Source organism: Coregonus clupeaformis, chromosome 31 (assembly GCF_020615455.1).
Source record: "Coregonus clupeaformis isolate EN_2021a chromosome 31, ASM2061545v1, whole genome shotgun sequence".
Lineage (NCBI taxonomy): Eukaryota > Metazoa > Chordata > Actinopteri > Salmoniformes > Salmonidae > Coregonus > Coregonus clupeaformis.
The window spans coordinates 27,401,546-27,421,348 of NC_059222.1; the positions used below are offsets into that span (position 1 = coordinate 27,401,546).

At 43.7% G+C, this 19,803-nt stretch overlaps 1 protein-coding gene across 2 annotated transcripts in view; it reads right to left on the reverse strand.

Annotated features, from left to right (window-relative positions):
- LOC121547347 (protocadherin-15-like) overlaps nucleotides 1–19,803 on the reverse strand; it is a 225,215-nt gene that overhangs the window by 83,566 nt on the left and 121,846 nt on the right. For both annotated transcript variants that reach the window (XM_041858563.2, XM_045209824.1), the window contains 6 exons: nucleotides 18,466–18,600; nucleotides 11,479–11,628; nucleotides 9,977–10,170; nucleotides 7,482–7,614; nucleotides 6,993–7,072; nucleotides 3,608–3,701 (listed from right to left, as the gene is read on the reverse strand). In XM_041858563.2, coding sequence (XP_041714497.2) covers nucleotides 3,608–3,701; nucleotides 6,993–7,072; nucleotides 7,482–7,614; nucleotides 9,977–10,170; nucleotides 11,479–11,628; nucleotides 18,466–18,600 — 786 coding nt within the window. The remainder of the gene's footprint in view (nucleotides 1–3,607; nucleotides 3,702–6,992; nucleotides 7,073–7,481; nucleotides 7,615–9,976; nucleotides 10,171–11,478; nucleotides 11,629–18,465; nucleotides 18,601–19,803) is intronic.

Below are 19,803 nucleotides of genomic sequence, written 5' to 3' on the forward strand. Positions count from 1 at the left end.
CAAACTAAAATAAAAATGAGGATGTGTGTTATTTTCTGCTGTTTTGTAATGTCAGAAAGAGCATTTGAAAGGAGCTGGGATTCTTCATGATGTGTAACTTCATGATGCAAAACATCTATGCACTGCTTGAAATATCTACTTGGAGCGAGGAGGTAATGAGTGAATTGAACAAATACATTTGACATTCAGCAGTATTGCTTTGACATGAAAACAATGGTGCACAGCATGTGCACTATGGAAAAGGTAAACACTCATGCTTTGTTTAGGACCAAAACTGCAGTGTCTCTTTAAAGTGGTCATCAGCAGTAGAAACAATAACAAAGCATACTCCCCGCCCCCGTTTAGAAAAATGCTGAGGGATGGGGTTGGAGAATGTGACCACTCTCAAATTCATAGACCGAGCTATGGATGCAAGGACTGACCATCCATGATATGAAAATTATAGTCTTAACCATGTTTTGAGGCTATATAGTGTTTGTTTACATTTAGTTTGTTTATAAACATTGGAGTAAAAAAGCTTATATTTGGGGTTTTGATGGGGTACGACAGTTGAAGTAAGCTCATGACGCATTTACAGTGGCTTGCGAAAGTATTCACCCCCCTTGGCATTTTTCCTATTTTGTTGCCTTACAACCTGTAATTAAAATGGATTTTTTGGGGGTTTGTATCATTTGATTTACACATGCCTACCACTTTGAAGGAGCAAAATAACTTGAGCGTGCATAACTATTCACCCCCCAAAAGTCAATACTTTGTAGGGCCACCTTTTGCAGCAATTACAGCTGAAAGTCTCTTGGGGTATGTCTCTATAAACTTCGCACATCTAGCCACTGGGATTTTTGCCCATTCTTCAACGCAAAACTGCTCCAGCTCCTTCAAGTTGGATGGGTTCCGCTGGTGTACAGCAATCTTTAAGTCATACCACAGATTCTCAATTGGATTGAGGTCTGGGCTTTGACTAGGCCATTCCAAGACATTTAAATGTTTCCCCTTATACCACTCAAGTGTTGCTTTAGCAGTATGCTTAGGGTCATTGTCCTGCTGGAAGGTGAACCTCCATCCAAGTCTCAAATCTCTGGAAGATTGAAACAGGTTTCCCTCAAGAATTTCCCTGTATATAGCACCATCCATCATTCCTTCAATTCTGACCAGTTTCCCAGTCCCCGCCGATGAAAAACATCCCCACAGCATGATTCTGCCACCACCATGCTTCACTGGATGGTGTTCTCGGGGTGATGAGAGGTGTTGGTTTTGCGCCAGACATAGTGTTTTCCTTGATGGCCAAAAAGCTCAATTTTAGTCTCATCTGACCAGAGTACCTTCTTCCATATGTTTGGGGAGTCTCCCACATGCCTTTTGGCGAACACCAAACATGTTTGCTTATTTTTTTCTTTAAGCAATGGCTTTTTTCTGGCCACTCTTCCGTAAAGCCCAGCTCTGTGGAGTGTACGGCTTAAAGTGGTCCTATGGTCAGATACTCCAATCTCCACTGTGGTGCTTTGCAGCTCCTTCAGGGTTATCTTTGGTCTCTTTGTTGCCTCTCTGATTAATGCCCTCCTTGCCTGGTCTGTGAGTTTTGGTGGGCGGCCCTCTCTTGGCAGGTTTGTTGTGGTGCCATATTCTTTCCATTTTTTAATAATGGATTTAATGGTGCTCCTTGGGATGTTCAAAGTTTCTGATCTTTTTTTATAACCCAACCCTGATCTGTACTTCTCCACAACTTTGTCCCTGACCTGTTTGGAGAGCTCCTTGATCTTCATGGTGCCGCTTGCTTGGTGGTGCCCCTTGCTTAGTGGTGTTGCAGACTCTGGGGCCTTTCAGAACAGGTGTATATATACTGAGATCATGTGACAGATCATGTGACACTTAGATTGCACACAGGTGGACTTTATTTAACTACTTATGTGACTTCTGAAGGTAATTGGTTGCACCAGATCTTATTTAGGGGCTTCATAGCAAAGGGGGTGAATACATATGCACGCACCACTTTTCCGTTATTAATTTTTTTTAGAATTTTTTGAAACAATTCACGTCCATTACATGAAATCCAAATAAAAATCCATTTAAATTACAGGTTGTAATGCAACAAAATAGGAAAAACGGCAAGGGGGATGAATACTTTTGCAAGGCGCTGTATAAGTCAAATTCTTCAAGAATCAATGGGTACATATAATTAATTTATGTCCAAAAATGGATGTAACAACTGATGATTGCCCCTTTAAGACCAAATAGTACAACCAGTATTTATCAGCTATAACAGAGTGTTATCTGACACATCTGATATGACTGTATAATAGATACTGTCTGTCTCCCTCCCTCTCATGTGGGCCTCGTCAGATAATATTGTCTGGCCCCGGGCCCTCCAGGCCCCTATGGCACACCTGCTGGGGCCTAGAGAAACACACGCCCCATCCAATAGGCAACATCACCAGGAAGGGAGGTCAAGCAGTTCTGGAGCGTCAGGTAAAGTGATGTGTGTGCGTGCGTCTGTGTGTGTGCGTATGTTGTGTGTGTGTGTGTGTGTGTGGTGCCTCCTAAGCCAAAGAGCCTTTCCTAGTCCCTACAGGACTGTTTATTAGCTTGGCTAATGACCAGCTGATTTGGAAAGGTCAATGAAATTTAAAGGCCTCAGTCTCTGCATTTACCCTACCCGCTCAGGCTGCAGTTTAAACGTTGCTCAATGTTTTATAGAATAAGTGGAATCTTGGAGGGCACAGAGGGGAGGCGAATGCTGGCGAGCACAGGGGAGTTAGGTTTTACTGGTACTCACTGTCCGCTGTCTCATTTTACTTGCATGAGACAACCAACCACACTGGACTACTCTTTTAAGGAGAGGAAGAGAGTTCCCCTCTCCACTAGGAGAGAGAGACCAGCTCTGAAACGATTGGCCAATTAAGGTGGCTAGTGATTAAATCTAGGGGGAGGTGCTTCAGGTATCAGAGTGTGTCAGAAGAGAGACATTTGTATTCATTTCCATAAAGGTCAGCGCGGTGACGTGTCACACCTGCATTAAATATGCCGGCGCTGGCATCAAAGAGAATAATGTCAAATGAATCTGTCCACTGGCTTCCTTGTTAAGTGTGTGAAATGGAAAGAGATGTTTTGGACATGGGGATATGCAACAACAAGGCAAAGGTTTTGCCGTCATTAGAGTGATGTAGGTGCTTGCATCAAAGGTTTTTGAGATTATTCACATTTTCTCAACACTGGATACAACCTTTAAAGATGTCCATGATTGATGACAAATACTGATATTACATTATCAGACTGCACATTTTAATCAACCCTGATTTTCACCTAATAACCCCCGTTACTGATATGCAAAATGTGTTCCTTGTTATTATCATTTACAGTACATAAATCACTGCTACTCCGGTTTGGCCAGGATCCCATCAAAACAATGGACTGCAGACCTCAAACACAGTGAATAGGGCTAGCTACACAACCTGCTATAGACTTAACTGAATGGATAGAATAGATGAATGAACACAATAAATTGATTGATGGTGAGACAGCACACAAATTTATGGATAAATGAAAGAATTTATGAAGGAGATTAGATTAATGGAATGGATGATGGATAGAAGGACAATTGGCGCATGCTTACTCCTTCTGGATGGCCATCTGAGGCTGTTACAACGAGAGTGTAGCGATCCTCTGTCTCCCTGTCCAGCGGTTTCCCCAGGACCAACAGCCCTGACCTGTGGAGAAGAGACAGAGACACGGTGGTTCACCAGAACACAACATACTCACATCACTCAATACAGTCCATTTGCAGCTTTAGTGAAACTTTCCCAATCACTCTGCTTCCCACTGAGCCAGAAGCTTTCAGGGTTTCTAAATCAAACAGATCTCACGTAGAGATAAACAATCCCCCACAACATTTATAATGGGGGTTTACATAAATCTGGCTATTCAATTACATGCACGTCGGATACTGTGGGGCATGTGGCCACCCAAGCACATTAGAATGAAATGGAAGCGCCTTCTCTCGTTCTGCCGACAGAGGAGAGTTATATGTCGGCACTTTGGCAAGCTACTGTAGCCTAGCACACACACGTACTTTATAGAATTTACAGTGCAAGGTCATTTGGTGTGGGGTAATCTTGGCATGCATACAGCAGTGGTGTCCGCCCTCTCACAGAGTGATCCCTGAGTGTTTAAATGCATGGGATGATTATCTGCTGTCAGCTCTACACTCTTAGAAAAAATGGGTTAGAAAAGTGTTATTCAGCTGTCCCCATAGGAGAACGCTTTTTGGTTCCAGGTAGAACCATTTTTGGTTCCAGGAAGAGCCCTTTTGGGTTCCACGTAGAACCCTCTGTGAAAAGGGTTCTACCTGGAATCCAAAAGGGTTCTACCTATAGCAAAAAAGGGTTCTCCTATTGGGACAGCCGAATAACCATTTTAGGTTCTAGATAGCACCTTTCTTTCTGTCTGCTACAGCTCTCAGAGATGGGCCCAAACTAGAGGGGAATGTACAGCCACCTAAGGAAACACGTCTGCAACCACGCATCTCGATTTTCCCTCAACTTTTCTGATGGTTACTCACTAGCAATCATTTAGACACGCATTCATCAGAAATTAGACGTTTTTTAATGCAGCATTTCTAACTGTTCATAATCAGACTATTCTAAGAGGCCTGGTACACACATCCTAAGAGGGATAAGAGCTCTGTGAGGACCATAGTGGACTGATATGCCCCTGTTAAAATTAATTAGACAAATGCAAAGCGGCACCTCAAATGCTGCCGCCACGACTCTCATGTATATTTATGAGCTCTTCATAGAGAGCATTGTCTCTACGCGCACTCACGCCCGCACACACACACACAATCATCCTCCCAAGGATGATGATAACGCCAAGCTGAAATGAAATATCATGATTATTAGCAGCTGGAAACACAAACTGGATCAGATCCAGCCTGTGAGAGAACATCATTCACAAGGATGTTGTTTTGAAGTGCTGAATAACTAAGAGAGTATTAAAGAAGATATCATCTGAGGCTCACTAAGAGGCAACACAGAGCAGAGGTTATTCAACAGATTGTGATCTGTAAGGCCTACCCGTTGTTGGCGCTAAACTGCCGATGAGGTGCAGGTCTCTGATCTCAACCACCTCTACAGCTGACTTAAAGTCTTGACATTCTGAAGTTTTAGATCTAATACAAAGCAATCGAATGGGTAACTTGTAAAACTGTCTTGTAAATAATCAACTCCTTCATTATACCAGTAGAATAAAAATAGCTTTCTTCGAATGAAACTGATAAATATGCAAGATCTGGCTCAGTAGTATGACAATGGGGATAAAATGGGTTATGATAGGCACGTGAATCTATCGGGATGTATCCATTAATAGGGGCTATATAAGGGGATACATTTTAGCTCATCTGCTCTAAGACTGGGGAGCTAGGGCCTTTCCTATCCATTAGACTGTATCCCCCTGTATCACCTTGGCACATTCCCCTCCTTACTTCCCCAGTCTTGTCCCCTACTGTTTTCATTTGCCTCTTTATTGAGGAGACAGAGACAGGCGCAGGTCTTATTAACATTTCATAGTTGTGTATGCAATTTCCTGGACCTGACAGTCTGCAACAGGAGACGCATGATGACAATTTGGAGCTTTGATTGAAGTGGCCTCCGGTAGCATAGTTATGACTGCATGGCAATGTGCTGGTTATTGCAGAGAAAAACGGAGAGAGAGAGAGAGAGAGAGAGAGAGAGAGAGAGAGAGAGAGAGAGAGAGAGAGAGAGAGAGAGAGAGAGAGAGAGAGAGAGAGAGAGAGAGAGAGAGAGAGAGAGAGAGAGAGAGAGAGAGAGAGAGAGAGAGAGAGAGAGAGAGAGAGAGAGAGAGCAGAGAAAAGAGAGAGAGCACATGGATAGCTCTTAGAGGTCTTCACGGGTCCAACCAAACCCGAATACCCGAGACAAGACCCAAGTGGGTTCGGATCAAAAATTCTAACTTGCCCCTCAGGTCCGGGTCGTGTCCTGTTTGCTATCAGGTCACGGGTCTATGTAACTAGAGCTGATAGACCCGAGTGGATCCGAATGGACCCAACCACGGCTCTGCATAGCCTATAGCATATTTATTTTATGCTAATAAGGAACATTTATTGACTTATAGAAGGTCTAGCCAACATATAAAGACATATTTGTTAACCAAAAGAGCAACTCGCTAGGTAGCCTAGCGGTTAAGAGCATTGGGCCAGTAACCGAAAGGCCGCTGGTTCAAATCTCAGAGCCGACTAGGTAAAAAACTCTGTCGATGTGCCCTTGAGCAAGGCACTTAACCCTAATTGCGCCTGTAAGTCGCTCTGGATAAGAGCGTCTGCTAAATGACAAAACATTTTAAAAAACATATTTTTTTTGTACAATCGGGTTTGGGTATGGGTCGGGTCCAGGTTCGGTTGTCCTCGGGTCCGTTCGAGTCCGGGTCCAACTTTCTGGACCTGAGAAGACATCTAATAGCTCTACTCCAAAGTCTCAGGGAGAAGGCTTGCTTTGCCGCTAACCATACAATAGTGCTCTCTAAAAAAATCACAGCAAATCTTATTGCAGACTTGGATTAAATCTATGAAATTGTAAGAGGAAATATTTACTCCAAGCCAAGGCACTAATATTTTTCCCGCCAATACCAAAAGTGAAGCTCAGAGTAACCTTGGGACTACTACTGTATAATCTGATATTTGATCTGTTTATCAAACTGGGAGAGAATTGTTTTGGTTTTAATTCATTTATCACTTATTAATGATGTATTTGAGATGCTAGGGAGAATCGTATCTACATTTTCAGCCCCTGGTGTCTTGCGGAGAGCTTCTGAGAGAGCAATTCAGTTTACTACATATCACATATCATGGCAAAACACTATCCAAAACCCTTTCGCCAAATCGACTCCTCTGTAACAGGGTAATACTATTGCTGGCAAAGTTTCATGGATAAATCCTCTACGATAATATAGGTAGTGTTGTTGATGACTAAAATAAGCTTACGTACGTTTGGGAGAGCTCAAAGAGATGGTGGGGATCTCCGCTCTGGATGCTGTAGGAAATAGGATCTCTTTCACGGTCCTTCGCCTGTAAAGACACAGAGACAGAGAGCCTCTTTCATGTCAATTCAAACCCAATTTCACAACAAACAATGAATAATACTGAATGACTTGACTCAGCAGTATCCAGTCCATTTCTACTTGATGCATTACAAACAATAGTTTGGTAGCATTAGTGGACAACAATACAGTAATGACGTCTACAGTCTGAGTGGTATACAGAATATACAGTAACACTGGTAACTGTCTCAGTCGCTTTTGGTACAGACTAAATAGGAGCTATTGTTAGGAGCTCATCAGCTGTATACACTACATGTTCTGAAGCAGATCCCACCGCTGCCACCAAATGTCACACTCTAGATAGAGTTCAGAGTACATGCTTGGTCTGTACTAAAGAACAGTGTGGTATTGTGAAGAAGCCTTGTCCCCAGGCTCACCTGCAGGTGGAGGAGAGTGGCTCCGGTCCTCATGGCCTCACTGACCTCCAGGCTGTAGAGGAAGCGGGGAAAGCGTGGGGGGCTCTGGTTGTTGGGGGGGAGCACCTCAATGTACACCGTGGTGATGGAGCTCCTGGGAGGGGAGATAAGGAAGGGGGATGGGGTGTATTTTAATTCTGGTGAAAAACGAATCCATGTGAAAAACCCTGATGAAGGCTGAGGGCTGAAAATCACTTTTATCAAATTTAACTGTCCTCCAAGAGCTTCACTTCTGAAAAACAGAGACTGTGGGAGGGTTTTGTTTACAGTATGACAATTGGTGTGTGGGATGTAGGGTACACACACATGCAAAGATATTGGTTGTAGGTGTTTGTTTTGGGTTTGGTGGGTGTGTTTTGCAAGAAAATCTATACGACTTTAGATTAAAACGCTGGTTGGTGCCTCCCGAGTGGCACAGCGGTCTAAGGCATTGCATCGCAGTGTTGCGGCATCACTACAGCCTGGGGTTCGATCCCAGGCTGTGTCATTACTGGCCATGACCGGGAGTCCCATAGGGCGGCGCACAATTGGCCAAGCATCGTCCGGGTTAAGGGAGGGTTTGGCCGGGGGGGTTTTACTTGGCTCATCGTGCTCTAGTGACTCCTTGTGGCGGGCCGGGTGCCTGCAGGCTGACTTCGGTCGTCAGTTGAACAGTGTTTCCTCCGACACAGCTGGTTCCGGGTTAAGCGAGTGGGTGTTAAGACGTGCGGTTTGGCCGGTCATGTTTCGGAGGACGCATGACTCAACCTTTGCCTCTCCTCAGCCCGTTGGGGTTGAGACGAGATTGTAATCACGAAATAAAATATACATTTAAAAAAGCTGGTTGGTACCGTACGTAGGCTGAAATCCATAGTTGGTGAAACTGCCACGTCCGTTTGCGATATTACAACAGCAAAGAAATTACTTTGCACTGTTTTTTCACTCGGACATCATTGCACGCGCGATAGAACAGCAGAATATGTACTGCTAGTTTGTTTTACCATGATGCTGGATGCTCTTCTCCTCTGTTTCATCAACAAAAACAATAACAAAAGCCTTGACGGATTTCATCTTTACATTTGTTTTAGATACTGGGAGATGATTTATGTGGTATAATCTGTAGCCTAGAGAGATTTGATTCAATGGTACATCAAAACTTTTGAGATTGTTTATTTTAGATTTTCTAAAACAACCTCTAACCTTGAACAAGGGACTTCACTAGAGACTCCTTGCTCAGTGAAATCACATTTGTGTACAGAACATTAAGCCCCAAGTGTCTGCATCGGGCCTGAACATAAACATAATTGAATGATTACAGCCAATTTTACAAGTCGATTTTAGAGAGACATATGGGGGACTTTTTAAGACTTGTTATTTCAATACTTTTTCACACAGGGGCATGAATTAAAACCTGTAAAACATGAATCAAATGGTTTTAAAGGATCGGCAGCATGTTGTGATCCTGGACATGCTACAAACGGAGCCCTGTAAATCTAAGTCAAGGCCAACTCTCCCTCTACTAAAACTTTGAAACTGAGCAGTTACATTTTTCTATTTTTTTCTCTGGGTTTTCAACCGTCCATGGTTGGGGCTCCATCTGGCCAATGCAAATAATTACACACCTGCTGCCTTTGCTATTATCAGTATTTATTTTCCTGCTCGACAAGATGGCGCTCCAGACTTTTACGTGGTTCCCAGTCATTGGAAACGTATTCACACTCCTAATAATCATCACAGTTTTATATTGTGTCTCAGTCCTTGACTTCTCAAAACAAAGGCTTTCAAGGTTCTTTGTGCGACTAAACTTTTACTGAGAACGGCTGCCACAGAAATCCCCCAGTGAACTGAGGCCACAGAAACCCCCCAGTGGGTGCCCTAATGTTTTTCCTATAGAACTCAGCCACCAGTCAGTTCCCAATTCACTACATTTCCTGCACAAAATCTCTTTCTATGTTAGTCTATTGAGCTATATTGATTCTGTGGCCACCAAGCATTACATAAGGCACAAAGGCGACACAGATTGAATTGAGTTGGAGGATGGGCATTGCCAATTATTGTGAAAAGCCTCTCATTTCCGCTTTGGGTACCAGATGGGTCAGTCCTGCGAGTAATATCTATCAGCACATTGTGACAGGGATATTTCCAGAGCAGAATGTGTTATCCTGCAGAACACTATTGATTTAAGAGAGAGAGGGGCAGAGAGAGAGAGACATAAAGAAGGAGGGGGTGACAGAGAGAGAGAGAGAAAGAGGGAGAACGTCAGCGAGGGAGTGAGTCTGTGGCTGCTGCAGACAGAATGGAAAGTGACTGGCCCTCTGCGGCTCTCTGCCTTTACTGTCCCTGCCAGTTTCCAACCTCCACCACCCTACTCTGCCTCTCCGCCCCCCTGCTCGGCTTTCCCCACCCCCCAGCCCTCCCCATCCTCCCCTCCAGCCACCCATCCTTCGGGCCCCCCCAGGGCTCCCTAATAGCCTCACCTCCTCTGGGACTCCAGGCCGTTATCCATGGCCTTCACGGTCAGGGCATAGGAGCGTCCCACTGCCAGGGAGACGCCAGGCATCACAGTGATCACTCCCGAGCGGTTATTGATGACGAAGTGGCCTTGATTCCCCGCTAGGATCTTGTAAGTCACCAGCCCGTTGGGATCCTCGTCAGCATCCAGGGCTGTCAGCTGAAAGGGATACAGGAGAGGAGCCACATCATTTTTTCATTCAAGTCTCCATCGGCAGTGTCCGCAGGTGTCCTAGGCCTAGGGACACCTGTAGGGGAAGGCAATCTAAACCAATATTTTCCCCACATTTCAAGGAACATGCAAATGTTTGATTCATCGCTGATATTATTCTTAAATATACTGTATCAAATGCGTAATTAAATGTCTTGTGTTGGGGGCGTATAAAAAATTCATAGCAAAATCAGTCAGTGAATTTGAAATAAGAAAGTAGAAACTGCTACCAACTTCAAACACAGAAATACCTTTTAACATTAGCATAGTCTCAGTATAACATACAGCACTTCATATTCAACGCACTGCGATGTGTAAAAAAGTGGCCACACATGAATAGAAATCTCAAAACATGAATGTGTTTAAAAGGAGCAGAAAGCTACAGTATGTGACTAAACAAGAGCATGACTACAACATCTCTAGTGTAATTTCCCCCATATGTCATTCTAAGACTTTACACACTGTAACTCAAAGATGGCTCTGACTAATTACATTTTTGTCATTTAGCAGACGCTCTTATCCAGAGCGACTTACAGTTAGTGAATACATATTTATTTTTTAATACTTGGCCCCCGTGGGAATCAAACCCACATCCCTGGCATTGCAAACGCCATGCTCTATCAACTGAGCTACATCCCTGCCGGCCTTTCCCTCCCCTACCCTGGACGACGCTGGGCCAATTGTGCGCCGCCCATGAGTCTCCCGGTCGCGGCCGGCTGCGACAGAGCCTGGATTTGAACCAGGATCTTTAGTGGCACAGTTAGCACTGCGATGCAGTGCCTTAGACCACTGCGCCACTCAGGAGTACAACTAGACAATGATTCAGTCACAAACCCCTCATTAAGTCATTCAACAGACAAAGAGTTAACTCATAACTGTCCTTATCAATGCATGTTTCTGAAGCCTAACCAGCCTAACCTGGCTTGCTATGAGAGGAAGTCTTCTGATTGGAAAGATTTAACTGCCTAGACTTGACCTTTTCCGTCAGTCTTTTGTTTCCTGCGAGTATCAGAGCGACTGACTGAACTGGGTTCATGCTCAGACTGCGAAACAGGAGTTATAACAAATTACCCACAATCGTCCCTGGGCACAGAGGGGAACAGCCTATGGCAGCAGCCTGCTTAGAGCTAAGCCAAACAGTCTGCTGCCACAATTATTCCAGCTATAATTAATTAATAAAATAGGTTTACTAATGCTATTACTCTAAGTGGGTGGATTGTTTGGGAAAACAGCAAGTGAATATAGCATATTGATTACCTGTAATACAGTTTCCCCGGGCTGAATGTCTGTGTAAACATTAACACTGTATGAGGCGTTGGGGAAGGTTGGTGTGTTGTCATTGGCATCAATCACAGTGATATGAACAGTCACTGTAGGGCTCTCCTGAACTCCGTCTGAAGCCACCATCTATAGAGAAGAGAGAGGGGGGCAGGAGGGAGAGAGAGAGAGACAGAGAGAGAAAGGGAAGGAAAGAAAAGGGGAGAAAGAGAGAGAGAGAGAGAGAAAGAGTGAGATAAATTATCAAACACCTTCAGAGAAACCATTGAGGAATGAACTTTTGAACAGCCTGTTGAGAATATTACATTTACATTTACATTTTAGTCATTTAGCAGACGCTCTTATCCAGAGCGACTTACAGTTAGCACATACATTATTTTATCGAACCCACAACCCTGGCGTTGCAAACGCCATGCTCTACCAACTGAGCTACATCCCCTGCCGGCCATTCCCTCCCCTACCCTGGACGACGCTGGGCCAATTGTGCGCCGCCCCATGGGTCTCCCGGTTGCGGCCGGCTACGACAGAGCCTGGATTCGAACCAATATCTATGAAATGTTCAAACAATGCTAATTCATGACATACTGTACATGTATACAGTAGAGAATTCCACAAACTATATAACCCATGACATGTTCTGTCAAGTCACAAACAACGGGATAGACCCTGAGAGTCACAGTCACAGGAGAGAAAAGGAAGATAAGGATGGTGACCAATGGTAAAGAAATGCAAGATTGAGAGCAATATCCTTATTAAAAGTCGCTTACACAGGCTTTAGAGATATTAATTCATCCCACTGACTAAACAGGGCCTATTGGCTTAAAAACAACTTACAGTAATAAAGACTACAATGCTCTTACAACTCCAATCATGATTGGCATACCAATGTTGTTTTTTTCATTAGCTAAAGTGAACAGTCCCTTTAATGTGGCATTGCTAATTAATACTCTTAAGCTTCACTAATTTGTGTGTGTGTGTGTGTGTGTGTGTGTGTGTGTGTGTGTGTGTGTGTGTGTGTGTGTGTGTGTGTGTGTGTGTGTGAGAGAGAGAGAGAAGCTGTATCTGACTGTGAACTTCCACATAGAACACAACCGCTCACATGGATTAAACAAGACTAACATAGGCTTAAAAAATAAAGAACATGCTACAAGCGTCAAACAGCGAGAAAAGCACAATGATCCTCAGTTGAGCAGGAGATAAAACACCATCTATCCCACTGGGATGTTCAAAGCTCTCCCCATTAACTTTTCGAATTAAAGCTACTTATTTTGCCACCATTGTGATCTTCCCTGAAAAACAAAGACAGAAGCAGCTAAAAAAAGAACACCGGTAAACACAGTGGTAAGTGCTAGCGAAAACCGGAATCGAAAGACATCCCTTTAGTATTTCTTAATGTCTATTGTGCTTAGCAACACCACACTTCAAAGTCTTGACAGGATAGCGCTGCGGGCTCCTCCACTGTTCCAGCAGGATGTAGTGGTGGGGAGAGAAAACGTCAAAGTGTTGTTTTCCCCTCTGAGTTTCCGGTGCAATACTCTACCCTTGACATTATGAGGCAACCTGCACCAGTCAGACAGAGTCTTTTGTTTGGTTTTAGTCTGAGACAAGCTAGCATTATAAAAACCTCTACCAGCTCCCAACAACATAACAGCACAAATCCTCTAGGCAAGACAGAGGCAAAATGATTATTTTAAGCATTAAGCCATCATTAGGTGGGTAGTGGTTGTTGTAGTTGTCGTTGTATTTGACTGGCAGGAAGGGTGTCTTGCAGGGTGGGTGGCATAACAGATTCAGTGCCATTTTCCATTTGAATAAACTCAAGTAAACATACCCTGACTGAATATGTATTGGAATGAAAACACATCGAAACACATCCACATGGATATCTTCATGGTAATGATGGAGAGGGGAAACACATATTGAGGCGCTGACTGACTGGGTAGCATTCGTATGTGAGACGGATCCATAATTTAACTCAGCGTAGTATCAGCATGGGTTGGACTGACTCTCAGAAGCCTTCCCAGACAAGCGTGCTTGGTCTCAGTGTTTTAGTCATTCTGTGACTGCCAGGACAAGGCCAACTCTGAGTGATCGAAATGCTAACAGAATGCTAAATCCACGTCCCCCAGAATTAGGGCTGTAGGGAGCAGTACACCAACATTTGCATTCAGTCTTCTGGATCATCTTCGCACTATTTTTTCACATTCTGATGTTTTTTTAGGAAAACTGAGTTGAACCTACTCTTGAATTACAAACAGACACACAAACCTCAATATATAGACAAAATAGTATTAGCATACAGCCAGACAGGCACAGTCAATAGATAAGACATTGCCTTATCAAAAAGAATGGCGGGGATGGCTGCCGTTTTACGGCTCCTAACTGATTGTGCTATTTTGTGTATTTTTTCGTACTTCTTTTGTACATAATGTTGATGCTACCGTCTCTTATGACCGAAAAGAGCTTCTGGATATCAGAACAGCGATTACTCACCTCGAACTGGAAGAAGATTTTTTCTTTAATGAGTCTGACGCGAAGGATATAATGTTGCTCCCAGACAAGGCCCAAATCCCTGTTATTCGCATTAAGAAAATAAGGAAATACAGGGGGCGGAGATTAGGCTGCCTTGTGAGAATTCATCGGTGAGTGGATAACCAGCCTCTACAATCCATTCTATTGGCCAACGTGCAATCACTGGAGAATAAACTGGATGAGCTCTGTTCGGGACTATCCTACCAACGGGACAATAAAAACTGTACTATCTATGTTTCACAGAGTCGTGGCTGAACGACGACACTGATAATATACAGTTGGCTGGCTTTTCTGTGCATCGGCAGGACAGAACAGCGACGTCCGGTAAGACGAGGGGTAGGGCTGTGTGTCTATTTGTCAATAACAACTGGTGTGCGATGTCTAATATTATGGTAGTCTCGAGGTATTGCTCACCTGAGGTACAGTACCTCATGATAAGCTGTAGACCACACTATCTAACAAGAGAGTTTTCATCTATATTTTTCGTAGCCGTCTATTTACCACCACAAACCGACGCTTGCACTAAGACCGCACTCAATGAGTTGTTTAAGGCCAAAAGCAAACAAGAAAATACTCATCCAAAAGCCGCGCTCCTAGTGGCCGGGGACATTAATGCAGGCAAACTTAAATCAGTTTTACATAATTTCTACCAGCATGTCACATGTGCAACCAGAGGGAAAAGAACTCTAGATCACCTTTACTCCACACACAGAGACGCGTACAAAGCTCTCCCTCGCCTGACCATATCTGACCATAATTCTATCCTCCTGATTCCTGCTTACAAGCAAAAACTAAAGCAGGAAGTAACAGTGACTCACTCAATACGGGAGTGGTCAGATGACACGGATGCTAAGCAACAGGACTCTAATATGTTCTGAGGTTCATCCAATAGCATTGAGGAGTATACCACATCAGTCACTGGCTTCATCAATAAGTCCATCGACGACGTCGTCCCAACAGTGACCGTACGTACATATCCCAACCAGAAGCCATGGATTACAGGCAACATCCGCACCGAGCTAAAGGCTAGAGCTGCCGCTTTCAAGCAGCGGGACACTAATCCGGACGCTTATAAGAAATCCCGCTATGCCCTCAGACGAACCATCAAACAGGTAAAGTACCAATACAGGAGTAAGATTGAATCCTACTACAGCGGCTCTGATGCTCGTCGGCTGTGGCAGGGCTTGCAAACTATTACGGACTACAAAGGGAAACCCAGCCGCGAGCTGCCCAGTGACGCGAGCCTACCAGACGTGCTAAATGCCTTTTATGCTCGCTTCGAGGCAAGAAACTGAAGCATGCATGAGAGCATCAGCTGTTCCGGACGACTGTGTGATCAAGCTCTCCATAGCCAATGTTAGCAAGATCTTTAAACAGGTCAACATTCAGAAAGCCAGAAGGGTTACCAGGATGTGTACTCAGAGCATGCGCGGACCAACTGGCAAGTGTCTTCACTGACATTTTCAACCTCTCCCTGACCGAGTCTGTAATACCTACATGTTTCAAGTAGACCAGCATAGTCCCTGTGCCCAAGAAAGCGAAGGTAACCTGCCTAAATGACTACCGCCCCATAACACTCACGTCGGTAGCCATGAAGTGCTTTGAAAGGCTGGTCATGGCTCACATCAACACCATCATCCCGGAAACCCTAGACCCACTCCAATTTGCATACCACCCCAACAGATCCACAGATGACGCAATCTCAATCGCACTCCACACTGCCCTTTCCCACCTGGACAAAAGGAACACCTATGTGAGAATGCTGTTCATTGACTACAGCTCAGCGTTCAACGCCATAGTGCCCACAAAGCTCATCACTAAGCTAAGGACCCTGGGACTAAACACCTCCCTCTGCAACTGGATCCTGGACTTCCTGACAGGCCACGCCCAGGTGGTAAGGGTAGGTAACAACACATCCGCCACGCTGTTCCTCAACACGGGGGCCCCTCAGGGGTGCGTGCTCAGTTCCCTCCTGTACTCCCTGTTCACTCATGACTTCATGGCCAGGCACGACTCCAACACCATCAGGTGTTAAGGGTAGGCACCAACACATCTGCCATGCTGATCCTCACCAACAAACTATCATGGTCCAAATACACCAAGAAAGTCGAGAAGAGGGCACGACAACGACTTTTCCCCCTCAGGAGAATTAAAAGATTTGGCATGGGTCCCCAGATCCTCAAAAAGATATACAGCTGCACCATCGAGAGCATCCTGACCGGTTGCATCACCGCCTGGTATGGCAACTGCTCGGCATCTGACCGTAAGGCGCTACAGAGGGTAGGGCGTACAGCCCAGTATATCACTTTGGCCAAGCTTCCTGCCATCCAGGACCTATATACTAGGTGGTGTCAGAGGAAGGCCCAAGAAATTGTCAAAGACTCCAGTCACCCAAGTCATAGACTGTTCTCTCTGCTACCACACAGCAAGCGATACCGGAGCACCAAGTCTAGGTCCAAAAGGCTCCTTAACAGCTTCTACCCCCAAGCCATTAGACTGCTCAACAATTAATCAAATGGCCACCCAGACTATTTGCATTGACACCCTCCCCCCTTTGTTTTTACACTGCTGCTACTCACTGTTTATTATCTATGCATAGTCACTATACCCCTACCTACAAATTACCTCGACTAACCTGCACCCCCACACATAGACTCGGTACCAGTACCCCCTGTATATAGCCTCATTATTTTTATTATTATTATTTATATGTATTTTTACTTTAGTTTATTTACTAAATCTTTTCTTAATTTTCTTCAAACTGCATTGTTGGTTAAGGGCTTGTAAGCAAGCATTTCATGGTAAAGTCTCCACCTGTTGTATTCGGCGCATGTGACAAATACAATTTGATTGGATTTGGATTTTTATCCGATTGTTGAAAAATAAGGTCTCTCAATTCTAAAAACAGAGTGGTAAGGTGAGCAGGATAAATGGAACTCCAAAACCTCCAAAGTTTTTAGGACAAATTCCAATTATTGTTCAGATTACCTGGCACTTGACAATTTCAAAGCCTGACAAGACTACGGCTCTCAGGCTGAATGATACAGCTGTTAGCTGAAATTTCTTCAAATAAACAGCTATATCCGATCCAGAGGGAACAGCAAACAACCCAGTGCCAGTTTGAGCTGAGTGAAGAATACATTATCAAACATACGGAGGAACAGTACTGAGGTTAGAAGTGTGCTGTGCTGTGCTGACCTGTGCTGGCCTGTGCTGAACTATGCTGTGCTGTGCTTTCCTGTGTGTTGCTGTGCTGTGCTGTTCTGAGCTGTGCTATGCTGTGCTGAACTCTGCTGTACTGTGCTGTTCTGTGTTTTGCAGTGAACTATACTGTGCTGAACTACGCTGTTCTGAGCTGTGCTATGCTGTGCTTAACTGTGCTGTGCTGAACTTTGCTGTGCTGGACTGTGCTCTGCTGTTCTGTGCTGTGCTTTATCATGGTCTTACAGCTGGTAACAAGTGCACAAGCCAGCAGCAGAGAGTATTACTCTTGCATGAAAGCTCAGTAGTTGGTGAGTACTGGTTTCATTATTGACACTTTGTAGGTGCTGGCTCAGGGGATTGCACACATACTTAATGAGAGAGGCTACTGCATCACATTACATTAATTATTCACAATTTATCTTTTAGCACAATAACATTTTTCAATGAGTGCTTTTACACTGATTGCTTTCAATATTATGATTATTTTTTCTTCACTTTTTACTTACATATTGCAGTATGTAGGCCTACACAAAAACACTTAGACACACAGACACAGACACACAGACACAGACACACACACACACACACACACACACACACACACACACACACACACTACATCAAATACAGGCCCTTTGCCAACTGGTTGTCTGGGCAGAGGGAAGCGGGATACTTTCGTGTGAGCAACAATAGAGGAATATTATTTGAAGACAAACACCATTGTTCTATCCCAATGGTCATAAAGCTTGGGAAAGACAGTGTAATGCACTCCATCATTACCAGATAAAAACAAAAATAACCCTGCATTATGTTAGCTGAGAATACAATGTGGAATACATTTTACAAAGGATAGGACTGTCTCGTAAAAAATGAAGAAATTGTCCAGAAATGTCAGGAGCATTGGCAAACTAGTTACTGTGGGGTAAAAATCCCACCTATGAATTTCAAGGAGCAAGGAAATAAGTATCTTGCTGATGTACTGTAATAGTGTATATGTAATAGTACTGTACTGATATACCTATTGCCATTCTAGCAGTGTTCATGAGCTTGCTACAAAAATACTGTATATGGGCATTAAGGGACAAGTGACTGAATTCCAGTTTACGATGTGCTGTGTTGTTTGACAGGTGCTAACTTAATTGTGGGGGGAGAAGAAGAGGAAGAGAGCGAGAGAGTGAGAGAGCGAGAGAGAGAGAGACAGAGAGTAGTGTTAGCTAGAGCTAGCCTTACCGTGAACGTATAGCTGTCTTGCTCTTCACGGTCCACAGGCTTCAGCAGTGTCAGGTAGCGAGTAATCCCCGAAGGTGTCACCATGAAAATTGTGTTGTAGTTGTCCAAGGATATCTGCACCATGGGATCTTTCATCTTCAAGGGAAGGAAAATAAATCACTGAATTTGTATTGGCAACAACAAGTCCACAAACAACAACTGACTGACTGGATTCTGATTGATGATAGCAAGGTGATGAAACCTAGTCAGTCAGTTTCAAATAAAAGTTTTAGAGACAAAGGAAATATAGAGTACCAGTCAAAAGTGTGGACACACCTACTCATTCAAGGGTTTTTCTTTATTTTTACTATTTTCTATATTGTAGAAAAATAGTGAAGACATCAAAACTACGCAAAAAAAATTAAATAATTGTTTATTTGTCACATGCGCCGAATACAACAGGTGTAGACCTTACAATGAAATGCTTACTTACAAGCCCTTAACCAACAATGCATTTTTAAGAAAGAATACCAACCCCCCCCAAAAAAATTAAAATAAGAAGAAATAAAAGTAACAAATAAATAAAGAGCATCAGTAAAATAACAATAAGGAGGCTATATACAGTTGAAGTCGGAAGTTTACATACACTTAGGTTGGAGTAATTAAAACTCATTTTTCAACCACTCCACACATTTCTGGTTAACAAACTATAGTTTTGACAAGTCGGTTAGGACATCTACTTTGTGCATGACACAAGTAATTTTTCCAACAATTGTTTACAGACAGATTATTTCACTTATAATTCACTGTATCACAATTCCGGTGGGTCAGAAGCTTACATACAGTAAGTTGACTCTGCCTTTAAACAGCTTGGAAAATTCCAGAAAATGATGTCATGGCTTTAGAAGCTTCTGATAGGCTAATTGACATCATTTGAGTTGATTGGAGGTGTACCTGTGGATGTATTTCAAGGCCTACCTTCAAGCTCAGTGCCACTTCGCTTGACATCATGGGAAAATGAAAAGAAATCATCCAAGACCTCAGAAAAAAATTTGTAGACCTACGCAAGTCTGGTTCATCCTTCGGAACAATTTCCAAAAGCCTGAAGGTACCACGTTCATCTGTACAAACAATAGTACGCAAGTATAAACACCATGGGACCACGCAGCCGTCATACCGCTCTGGAAGGAGACGCGTTCTGTCTCCTAGAGATTAACGTACTTAGGTGCGAAAAGTGCAAATCAATCCCAGAGCAACAGCAAAGGACCTTGTGAAGATGCTGGAGGAAACAGGTACAAAAGTATCTATATCCACAGTAAAACGAGTCCTATATCGACATAACCTGAAAGGCCGCTCAGC